This window comes from Monodelphis domestica, chromosome 2 (assembly GCF_027887165.1).
Source record: "Monodelphis domestica isolate mMonDom1 chromosome 2, mMonDom1.pri, whole genome shotgun sequence".
In the NCBI taxonomy this organism is placed as follows: Eukaryota; Metazoa; Chordata; class Mammalia; order Didelphimorphia; family Didelphidae; genus Monodelphis; species Monodelphis domestica.
Window position 1 is genome coordinate 357,345,585 of NC_077228.1, and position 12,280 is coordinate 357,357,864.

The 12,280-nt window shown below is 38.7% G+C and overlaps 1 protein-coding gene across 2 annotated transcripts in view; it reads left to right on the forward strand.

The window, feature by feature from the left end:
* The window catches only part of KLHL32 (kelch like family member 32), a 336,425-nt gene that overhangs the window by 304,958 nt on the left and 19,187 nt on the right, over window positions 1–12,280 (forward strand). For both annotated transcript variants that reach the window (XM_007484347.2, XM_007484349.3), the window contains 2 exons: window positions 6,972–7,030; window positions 10,239–10,431. In XM_007484347.2, the coding sequence (XP_007484409.1) occupies window positions 6,972–7,030; window positions 10,239–10,431 (252 nt within the window). The remainder of the gene's footprint in view (window positions 1–6,971; window positions 7,031–10,238; window positions 10,432–12,280) is intronic.

Genomic DNA, 12,280 nt, shown 5'->3' on the forward strand with positions numbered 1-12,280 from the left:
TTCCCCTAAACTAACTTTTGTTATTGAAAAAAAAACACTCTTTGGAGGAAAGAAAATAACTGAATTACATCTTTGTTTACACCCTCCAAAAATAATTCTGGACCCTTAACTATAAATGGTTTCATAATTACCCTCAAGGACAATGGAATAATCTAGATAAAAGACACCGGACTTTGAGCCCCAGCTGGGACATCTACCGGCTAGTTGACCTTAGGCCAGTCACTTCTGTATGCCTTTCAGTGTCGTCATCTGAAAAATGGAGGTAAACATATTTGCATGACCTCCTATTATTACATAAATAGAACTGTTATTGATTCTTCCTTATCTTTTCAATGGGAGATCAAATAGGAGGAATGAATTTAAACTATAGGAAAGCATAGGTTTAATTTAGAAATAACTTAGTAACAGTCTTAGCACTTCACACTATTATTAATACCCATATGTGTGTGCATTTTGCACGTGTACCTGGATAGTCTTACATTTAGGATCAAGATCCATCCGTTGGGATGATTTGGGTGTTCGCCTTCCCCTAGATGGCTGTGGAGCCTGGACTCTTTGAGATATTCTGGTTCATTGATTCCTCGTACTCCATGTTTCCATTTCAAAATCTCTCAATGAAAAACATTGCTGCTAAAACACAAAGTAGACTTCATGAGGCGATCATCTACGCTAGGATCGGAGCGTGACTTCCCTAAAAGATTTTCAAGGACCTCCGGTTCTCTTTGCTGATGGCTAAAAGGAGGAGGTGTCCACCTTGTTTGTGGATTGTTTCTTATTTATGAAAACCCTGCAGCATTCGTATTTACGTCAATGCTCTCGACGTTCACACGAGACTCTGGGTCCGGGACCTCGCTGTTTACAGGCGATATTCTGCACCGTAAGATAACAAATATCCCACCTCAAAAACCTTTTCCTGACAGATAGACACACTGTAGATGGGAAACTCTGCAGAATCGAGTCAACGAATGACCCACCCATTTGTGAGGCTTCTTCACCTGTAACAGTTAAAACAAGGAATACTATCTCTCCTTCATTGATGGCACGAGGTGAGGGAGATCCTGCGCCAGCTGCCGCTCTACCCAAGTATCCCTGATGCCAATGCCACGTTGGAATCCACTGAAGATGCCGTGTGTAGGGTCCATTTCTAGCCCCGTGGAACTGGGTTCACAGGAACTATTTCTATGGTTAGCATTATATTGAAGTGAATATTAGATTCACTTGGTTCTTATTTCTTTGCCTGATGCAAAAAGATTCATTTCTTAGCTTAGGGCAGAAAGGGAAAATTCAGCTCGGAATATTTTGAATTATTTTGGAAAAGAAAAGCTTAGATTTACATACGCACATATGCATAGCATGAGCCACCTCCTGCACGCAAAAAAAAAAAAGGCATACCTACATCCATATACATTCTATTAAAGCTGTCATTTATTTGGCGTGGAGAAGGAGCAGTGAGGAAACTCCCACTGCCAGTGCAGATTTCCAGCTGTTTTCTAATCTATGCTTTTAGAGAGCTGCCCGGGGCAAGCAGAGGGAACCTATGTGCCCAGTGCCAGGGTGAGGTGTTGGGAAGGGACTTGTACCCAAGTCTTACTGGTTGTGTGTGTGTGTGTGTGTGTGTGTGTGCATATTTGCACACGAGTGTGAGAAGCAGCTGGCACAGGGAATAGAAATATTTTAATAGCTGTGTGACCTGGAACAAGTCACTTAACAACTCAGCATCTAGTCAATTCTTAGACTCTAAGGGGGAGAATAATTGCTGATCCACCTGGGTAGAGGTGCTTCCTCTCCAGCCCTGAAATCACAGATCGGAGGCCCTGAATGAGGGAGCATAGATATATAGACCTGATCTCTCCTAAAGGCCAGACACTTTTCACTTTGTCTCAGCAAAGCCTGGCACAGATTCTGGAACAAAGTTATTGCTTACAAAGTTTTATTGATTAAATATGTGTGTATATTTATTAGTATCAATAAACAAGTGTTTATTAGGTGTCTACTATTTGGTAGATTTTAGTGACTCAGTGGATAGAGCTCTGGATCTGGAGTCAGAAAGACCTGTTCAAATGTGGCCTCAGACACTTATTAAAAGTGTGATTCTGGGCCAAGTCCTTTAACTTTTTTGCCTTAATTTCTTATAGTTGTCTTAATTCCTTTTCCCCCGGAGAAGGAAATGGCAAACCACTGTAGTATCTTTGCCAAGAAGCGGACAGTATGGTGCATTGGGTCAGGAAGTGTTGGGAACAACTGAATGACTGAACAGCAAGGGATACAATAACCAAAAATCCCCCCCCCCCAGACACACACAGACATGAGAATATGAGGTATGTATGTCTGTTCTCTGTACAGCTATTAAAGCTTAAAACTGCAAGTTTGGGGGAGTGGGATATCTTGTATATGCAAAACAGTATGGGAAGGGTAGAAACACACCACGTCAAATCCTAGTATTTCTTTTTTTCTTTTCCCTAACAGGTTCAAATACTTAGTAAATGCATAATTCTAGGAGGGGATAAGGATACTAGGGTTAGTGTGATGGCTTTCCTTGCTGATGGCTTTATACAGACACCAGAAATGGATGAGATACGGTTAGAACTAAGAATTCCTAATATACAATGAATATATATGCATATATAGAGATTTATTTCATATGTTATTTATGTATTGAGTTCATGTGTATTATTGAGCATCTTCTACTCCTTGGCCAGTGCTGTGTGAATGAGTGAATTAAAAAAAAATACTTTTAAGCTTCTAATATGTTCCAAGCACTGTGCTAAGTACCAGGAACACAAACAGAAAAGCAAGACAGTTCCTGTTCTCACCAGGAGCCCATTCTCTTAGGGGGAGAAACAGTGGCAAATTAGTAGAAGGGCCCGTGGTCTTTATGGAGCAGCAGCAAAGCAGATGATGGTGATGTATCTTTTTAAATGTAATTTCCATGAATAAAACTGAATTCATTTCTCATGCTGAGCCATATGACAGGCAGAGAACTTTATTTTCGGGGTGTCTAGAAGCTATGACTGTTGAAGAGGCAGGCACAGTGCCCAGATCCCGTGCCTACCAGTGCCCATTCCTTCCTGATGTTGGCTGGGAAGACTGCACTGGAAGCCGGCTTGGTGGTGTTTGTGGGCACGATGTTGTATAAGAAAAAAATACCCTTGTGTCTAAGAAGTCTACGGTGAATTTATTAGGTGTAAAAGTATTATCTTCATAAAAGAAAATTAGCCCATTAAAAATGAGCCATTTTTAGTTGTTTTATCCCTCGCTGTTGCGTCATTCAGTTGTATTCAACTCTTGATCCAGCGGATCATCCTGTCCATGGGGCTTTCTTGGCAAAGATGCTCGAGTGGTTGCCATTTTCTTCTCCAGTGGACTAAGGCAAACAGAGGGTAAGTGACTTGCCTAGAATCACACTTTTAATAAATGTCCAAGGCCAGATTTCAACGAATCTTCCTGACTCCAGACCCATCATGCAGATGCCTGAAACCTGCCCCATAGTAGGCATCTAATAAATAAATATCTGCTAATTAAGCACACACACAGTCAGTCATTTAATCAGTAAGCACCAGTAAGCACCAGCTTTGATGCTCGGCTTGACAAGGACAGAGAGTGGTTTTCCTTCTTCCCCTACCCCTAGCTTTTTAGATGACTCCAGCTGCTGTCTTTGTCACAGTGGTCGGTGCCGGAGAGAGCATCCAGAAGTGTAGACAGTCTGGTTGGTGTTCTGAACCATCCTGTTATCTTCTCTAGGGCGGGGAGCCTCCATTCATCACCGAGTTTCTCGCAGACTAGAGTCGGGGAAATTTAAGGAAATGTCTTGCTGTTGTCTTGTCCTGTGATAGGAATCATTTCTCACTTCTAGCAGCGTGTTAACTTTTCACTTCTCCCGGCAGTTCTTTAAGACCTCGGTGGCTTCCTGGTAGCCAGCGGTATTTTTCTTTTTGAAGTCGCGGTTCAGGAGCAGATGATGAGGCTGTTCATTTTGAATTTTGGTCAAAAATTCCCAAGTTCAACTGTGGCACTTCAAAGTTAAGGAAAACTTGGTTTTGAAAATTGATGCTGATACAAGATGGCATATTTAATGACAGATGTATCTATAGAAAGCTGTTAAGATGCAGATTATCCCCCTGGGGAGGGAGATCAAAACTGCCAATCTATAAAATATACTTGATAGGGGCAGGCATGGAATCTATCTATGCAAGTGCTTTGATTGCGGGGGACAGTGTAGCAGCATGTGGCATCCTAACCTAAGAGCAGACAAATCAGCTTGATGACTTTCAAAGCCAAGAATACCGCTGCAGGCAAGGGTACTCCAGTCTAGGAGAAATTAAAACATATAGAGACTGTTATTAATTCCATATCTATTTTTGTGTAGTCAAATCTGTATGCAAATCCTTAGCATCTCATTTCAGCAGATTAATCTAAAAGTGAAGAGTGGTGTGTGAAGGGAATGCAATGAAGAAGCTCCACAAATGAGCAAAGGCTTCAAGGGAATGAAGGCAGGGAGAGCCTGGATGCTTCAGATTTTTTTTTAAATTTTTTTTGCATGTGTACTAAGGGAAGTGGCTTTATTTAGGTGCTTATTTGTCAATTATTTGAACGGGGAGCAATAGCAGCAGCCCTGTCTGGGATTTTCCTTCACAACAGTGACTTGGCAAAAGTTACCACGTCGCATTGCGGGTGAACCTCCCGGCATTTCACATCCTGGTGCTAATCAACCAAATAACTATAATTTTCCCCCCAACTACTAATCTGACTCTTTATTTCTAAATATTATTCTATGAATGAAAATGAACATAGTAAAGAAATTTAATTACTGAGTACAGATTGGGAGGGGGGAAGATTGTTGCTGTAGAAAACAATAGCTAAGAACATGAGAATATTGGGGAGCCTTAGAGAGAAGGTATGAACTGCCAAGGTAGTTTGCTACAATAGTGACATTCTTACCCAGTTCCTATACGTTTAATCTCTAACAAACAAAATCTGTTAAGGATAATACTATGATGTTTGATGTAACGCCTTCAACAGTTTTACTGAAGTCGACTTGAGCAGGAGTTCATATTTCTGCAAGGAGTTCAGCAGCCTCCCGTGATTGAAACTTGTGTAAGAAGGAACTCGGGATCTCCAACTCCCCTGTTGCATTTGCATTCCTCATTGATGGAAGCCAGAGCAAGAGTTAGTTAATCATTTTTAACACCAAAGACTTATGTAATCTCAGTGGATGCCTGATAATTCATCTTCTGTGGCTAGTTTAAAAAAGGAAGAGAGATACCAAAAATTAATCCATTCCATTAATATATTTGGCAAAAAAAAGGTATCTATTTTATCCTATCTTCATCTTAGATACTTGAGGGAACGGAGGTGTTTCTGCCATGCTTTTCTTAAGTGTTAAAGATTTTTTTCTTTTGATTTTCATATTAGAAGACATTTTTAGAGAAATGCAGTGTTTTGTTTTGTTTTGTTTTTTCACTTAGAGACTAGAAACTCATGTGTGTATTCTTTATGGATTTAGTCTACAGACAAATTTCCCATTGATCTTAAAAGGAGTTCCTTGCTCTAGAGGGAATGGAACCTGCCTTTTAGATAAAAATAGCCTTAGACAATTGAATGAGTCAGGTTCTTTACTGGGAGAAGTGGGACCATAATGGGTTGGACTGGATGTGTTTTTTTTCCTTGTCCAATTTATCATTACCATTGTCCAATCACCAGTAGCTCACTGCATTCAACCCTGTTGCTGCTAATTAGGCACCACTGTGCTAGAAGAGTAACTTAAAATACACCAAGTTCTCATAGACTTGTAGAATTTAATTGAATGACTCTTGCTAAATGGTGTTGAAAGTAGCCTCTCTTGCAGAGAATATGTATGTTATGCTGAATGTTCTCCGGACTGTGAGCTTGTCAAAGAAGAGAACTTCAGTCATGACACATGGGAGAAAATATAGAACGGTATATTTCTTGGTGGCCTCACCATATTAAAGCTGTTAAACAAGAAGGTCAGTCGTCTAAGCAGCACCTGTCTTTAGACACCAATTTCTGTCCAGAATTTAAAACAAAATGCACATAATAACTGTAGAATTGTCTTCCACTTAAGAGAGAAATTGCCTCTGTATTTGCAGTATATTTTTTTGCTTCTCTTGATGTCCACTAATGCCATTTCTTCCATAAAGCTGTTTTTCACATGCTGATTTTTAGAGGTTTGCATTTTGATTGTAAAAATTCATGCTGAGCAAATGGTTATTACATTGTGTGTTGCTCTATATACACAACAGGCCTAGAAAGAAAAATCCGAATAAGAAGAAACTTAGAACAGCATGAAATATACTTAAGAGTTTTTGGTTAACTAGATGATCTCAAGCCTCCTTAGATCTGTGCTGCAATCAGAAAAGTTTCAGAGACAGGAATTTTTCAAGAGTTTTAAAGGTTGAGTAATTATTTTAAAATCTTTTTTTTAAAGCAAGACAACTGTAGACCCCAGAATATGCTATTTAATTTATGCAAAGTTTCTCTGGTCTTGGGAAACAGTGTCTCCAAATAGGCAGAAGCTGCCTGTGTACTATTACGCAAATTTCTGGAATTTACAAAGTTAAATTTTTGGCTAAGAATTATCACTGTTGTCCACCTGTCCTTGGGACAAACCACACAAAGGCATTTTTTAACAGCTGATTCTCCATCTTTCTCTACCCCTTTCCTCCAAATGATTTGTGGCCATTTCTACTTCCTTTTATTTTCAATTTATGACAATCTGATGACATCCAGTCTTGGTCAAATCAACACACTTGTAGCTTCTTCTTCACTAGACGATCTCCAAAATGTAGCTTGAATGGGAAGCTACTTAAACAAGCGTAATCACATCAGAGGTTTACACAAACAGTCCTCAATAGTAGTTAATTTTTCTCCCAATAATATTTCATTCTTAACTGGGGAATAGCCCATGTCTTATTTATTCATGAAGAGATTTAACACATGTTAATCCATTACAGGTGGGGTAACTAATACTGCACAATATCAGAACAGACTGATGGTGTATGAACCCAACCAGGTAAGGACTATCTAGACCCTACTGAAAACAGATTTTAAGATGTATTTAAGTTATTTGATATAATTAATATATATATATATTTACATATAAATGTATATAGATTTATCTAATTATATGAACAATATATGATTTCTCCTTTTGCTTTCTACTTTTCTATATGTATGTAATCATATATATATGAATATATAATATATGTAAGGAAATATATATTTATTTATATAAAATATATGTAAGGAAAAGGAACCTCATTTTATCTAAAGAAATTTTAGCTAATGAAAATTCTGCAGTTTAAATTCTTCCATCTTTCCCCAGTTCTTTCCTGTCCAGAAAAATAATTTTCTGGTGTTCATTGCTATTATTATTGTCATCATTATTATATATGCATTTCCCTTTCTTATCTACAAGACCTTGGCTAAGGTGTTTAAATGAGTCCTGGTGCCCTGCTTTTGGTCAGAAGTGTCTTTCTGGGAGGAACACACTGTATAATTTCCATCTCTCTGGGGCAGATCAGTAGTCAGGCAAAGCTGGAGGCAGAAATGCCTGTAGAGTTTGCCTGTGCTGTTGACTCACCAGCAGCCAGGGCTTGAATTGTAAACATTCTGATGAGGTCTGGCCTTCTCTCTGTCCACTCCTCATATATTTTGATCATATATATTTTTTCTGGGCTTAGAGCTATCGATCAACCTCCTTCCTTCCAGTTTAAACATCAGCACATTTACCAGATGTCTACTGAATTTTACATTTGTCCATTAGTGGCCGTGTTTAATTTTTTTCATGATTAAAAGAACATTTCAGAATGATTTTATTTGGGTTTTTTAATTTATCCAGAGAAGTTACCAGGACACAAAACATCAACTTGGTTTTGGCATCCTGAGCGAGGATGAACCAAAACTGCTTATCGAGCACCATTTTTGCACTTTTTTGTGTGTATTTTTAACCATTCCTTGATTCTGAAAATGAGAGAAGTTCTCTTTCCTGCCTCGCCGGGTGTGCTTCCTGGGGTTCTTAGAGCGTGCAGACTTCCAAGCGGAGAACCGTGGATGTCAGTGAGTGCGCCGTCCCAGACGGGATCATTAATGGCAGTCTCTTGAAATCTGGCACAGACACGGTTAAAGTGGAAAGGAAGGGTTGGTGTTTTTTCTCAAATGAGGGCTGCTTCATGTTTGTACACACATCCTCTTTTTAAAAATTCCACTGGCATATTGTTTACGGTGGGTGCTGGCAAACATCACATCTGCTTACATCTTGCACAGAATCTCAATCACTCTATCATTCAGCCTTGGTGCTTGTTCCTCTGCTAGGCCTTTGTGGAGAGTCGATAATGCCCGCCATCTGCCACAGAGCACATTGCTACCTGCCAACAGGCAGGCTGGGGTGACCTCTGCTTCCCCACCACTGATTAGTATTCACACGCTAGCTTATTAGGAGTGACCCCGCCAGGCCCCTCTGTTTCTTTGCCTTTGCAGCGCTTGGCGGCTCACCTGGAAGGCACTGCAGTAGAGGAAGCTAAAGATATAATCAGGGGATGCAGGCAGGCTTTGCAAACCAGATGGCGTCCATAGTCCTGTGGCAGGGGACAGGACTGCTAATGCAAAAATTAATTCCTAATACTGTAATACGGAGACTGAGAGAAGGCACCTGAAGAAAGCATCTTTGGAGCCCGGGCCTTGGTCGCCTAATTAAAGATATGTCTTGGCCCAATACCTGAAGGAAGCCTTGACTTTCTTATTAAGGAAGTTACTTATTTGGCTAGAAGGGTGTGTGATTTGAAAATTAGTTGAAACAGTTGTTCTCTTTGCGTGGCATCTACACATAGAAAAAAGGTGGCAGACAAGTGGTGTGCTTTTCAAATGGCAGGAAACAAAAGTTTCTATGCAAAAGTATCTTTGAAAAAGAAAGAGGCAAAAAAATAATAATAACTAAAAAGAAAAAAATGGCAGACTTAACTGAGTCTATAGAAATGTGTGCTATGAGTGAATGAATATTTGTGGAGCTGAACCCTAGATACGACATGATTTGAAGGGATTTTTGAAAGTATGCCATCAAAAACATAGAACTTGGCTCATCAAGTTCTAAATTTTTCTTAGTAAAAATGCTTCTTGTTTAATACAAATAGGAAGTTCCTAGGGCTTCCTGTCTTTCTGTGGCAGTTTTAAAACTCTTTATAATGCTAAAATATGACTTTAAATTTTAAATTGTATTTTTTGAGGGATGATGCTACCATTTTGGACCAGAGACTCATTTAAGGTCAATTTCCTTTCACTTGGGTGCCGCCATATCCAAATATGACTGATTTATATTCAGTACACTATTCAGAATTTTTTTTAGTTCAGCAAACATTTAGCAAACAAAATCTGTACCTAGGAATTCCCTTTTCTAGTTTGTCACAAAATGAGATCTGAGCAATGTTACCAGGCCTTTAGATCCTGTGGCGTCAGGGGAGGTTTGTTGCCAGATCAGACCTTAATTCCTCTTTCATTTGGCTCAAAAAGTTAATTTTTTAAAAGAAACTTTAATGAATTATTTAAATTTATAATTTGAAAATAAAATAACTCAGTTAAAAGAAAAGTACCGTTTCTTTCTCCATCCAGGGAGTCCTTCAGTGGTCCTATTCACAAGAAGAAACAAAACATCTCTACTCATACTTTTGCAGTAAAATTATTTGCTTAAATGAATAACCACTGGTCAAGACAGTTGACCCCATACTAACTTGCATTTTCTCCTATAACACCTTATCCCATCAGACATAGCCACAGATGGACTTTATTTCCAAAGTCATTTCATTAATGACAAATAGGAGAGCCATCTCTCTCCTTTTTTTTAAAGCTTTTAAAATAAGTAATATTTTAAGAGTTTGGTTCTTTTTATATTTATTCTTTTGGACTCAAGGTCCATAAGATTCACTACCTATTAGCAAAGTTCACATTGAACTGTGTGAGTGATACATGTAAGAGGCTGGTGATGGGGGCAGGAGCTGATCCAAGAGAAAGGGAGAAATGTCTTAAATTCAACTCAAAAAATATTTTTTGAGGCTTTGTCATGGGTGAGGTACTTCCGCTGAGTGATGACTATGCAAAGATGGAAGATGGAAGTTTCCACCTTCAAAGAGCCTATAATCTAGAAGGCTTTTACACTTGGGCTTTGCTATGGCCACCATGAAAACATTCATGCCCATCACAGACAGTGTCACTTTGCTCCCACTTTGCAGAATCAGTGGATCAGCCGAAGCCCCATGCCGCAGAGGAGGGTCTACCACTCCATGGCTGCTGTCCAGAGGAAGCTCTATGTTCTTGGGGGCAATGACCTAGACTACAATAACGATCGCATCCTTGTGCGACATATAGATTCTTATAACATAGATACAGACCAGTGGACACGCTGCAATTTCAATCTTCTAACTGGTAAGTATTTTTGGTTTAGAGAATTAGAAAAGCCTAAAACTTTTCAAGAAGAAAAGCTCTTTGGCTTTGTTTTGAAATACATTTTTAAAATATGATTTTTATTATGTTCTTAAATATTTAACAAATGAATTTGATTCTACTAAAAAGAACCAAGATACGTTATTCACATTTTTGTGGGAAGAAAAAAGTCTACTCCTTTAAATATCAAAGCTAATAAAATGAATTAATTTCTCTTGGTGGCTGTATGACTCTTGGAGGTTGTTTTATAATATAATACAGAACTTCCAGCTTATACATTCCCTTTACTGATACAGATTGACAATTCATCTGTAAAGTCTTAGAGGGTTGCCTATGACACCGAAATGATTAGTGACATGCGTCAGAGGTAGGGATTCAGTGCTGTTTATTTAGTATATCATATCCTCAGTAATTATACCTGACACTTCCTTAGCACTTTTAGGTATACTAACAATTTTTTAAACATTTGGTCATTTGATTTGTAAGGCATTATTTTCCCCATTTTATGAATAAATAAACTAGAGCTCCAAAGATAGATGCCCATGGTCACACAGCTTGTAAGAACTAGAGGCGAGTTTTAAATGCTGGTCTTTCCTGATTTCTGGTCTGATAATTTTTCTTTGGCCTCTCTACATGACTAAGAAACATTCCCATATTTCCTTGCTAGAACCAATGTGTCCTTTAAATTTTGTAAATGATACAGCTATGGGGATAGGAGTCTAACTTAATGAACACTGCCCCCAAAGGGAGCCTTATATTCTTGACTCAGTTTGAGTTCCACTAAGTTTATTTTTCTCCTCCTTCTAACAATCTTTAGTTAACAGAAAGGTCTGAAAGTGGGACTTTTTTTTTGTCTTTTGCACTTCTGTGTTTAATGACATTTTTTCCTGAGAAACACAGTGTTGTATTTTTGGATAGGCTTATAGATGCTATTTTTTTTTCCTACTCAAGAATGAAGCATTACCATAAAGAAAGGCTACGTATAATGTCCTAATCATTCTAACATATCCAATTTTCATGGATGGAAGGCACAAAAATAACATAGCTTTATAGCATCTTCATGGATTCGAAAGCTTTACCTGTCTGTTTGCACTATTAAAACTTAGAGGTGACCCGGGCCTGGCGGGCAGGATTTTCGATTCAGAGGACCTGGGATCGCGTCTCTGCTTCCAGTTAGCTGTGTGACCTGGGCAAGTTTCACTCGGGGATCTCTAGGATTCTGTCCAGTTTCAGTGTGAATTCAGTCTGTCAGTCCATTTTCTCTGAATCATTTACCATCGGGTTCTAGGACTTGGCAGACTGGATGACCTTTCGATATCTTTTTTTTTAATGGTGATTTGAAAGCCAGATACCTCAGCCATGAAACACTACCCATTCCTGGTGGTGGTGACAGGATTAGTATTCTCCATTTAGAGCATTAATAGTTAGAAGCAGGGCTTAGAGGTTTGAGTTAATCAACCTTTTTTGGAATTTATAAAAAATGATTCTGAGCCCCACAATGCACGTTACCAGAAAAGGACCTTAGACTATCCAGTTGCCTAAATCTATGATTCTGGCTGGCTTAGGATATAGTTTATTTATTGCTTCAGTCAATCTGTTGTCAGCTCATCAATAAAAAGCAACTATCACATTCTCTGATGCCCTCTAGGGAAAAATATGTTGTCTTAAGTTATTCTGTCTTTAAAAAGAAACAAAAACCACCAACCACTATACAAGGACTTAAATTATTTTGATGTGTCAGCATTTAGGGTTTTCCCCCAATTAGTTCCAGGTGGTTTTCAAGACAATTTAAAAACTATTGCTGAGTAAGAGTATATGTGTATACACACAC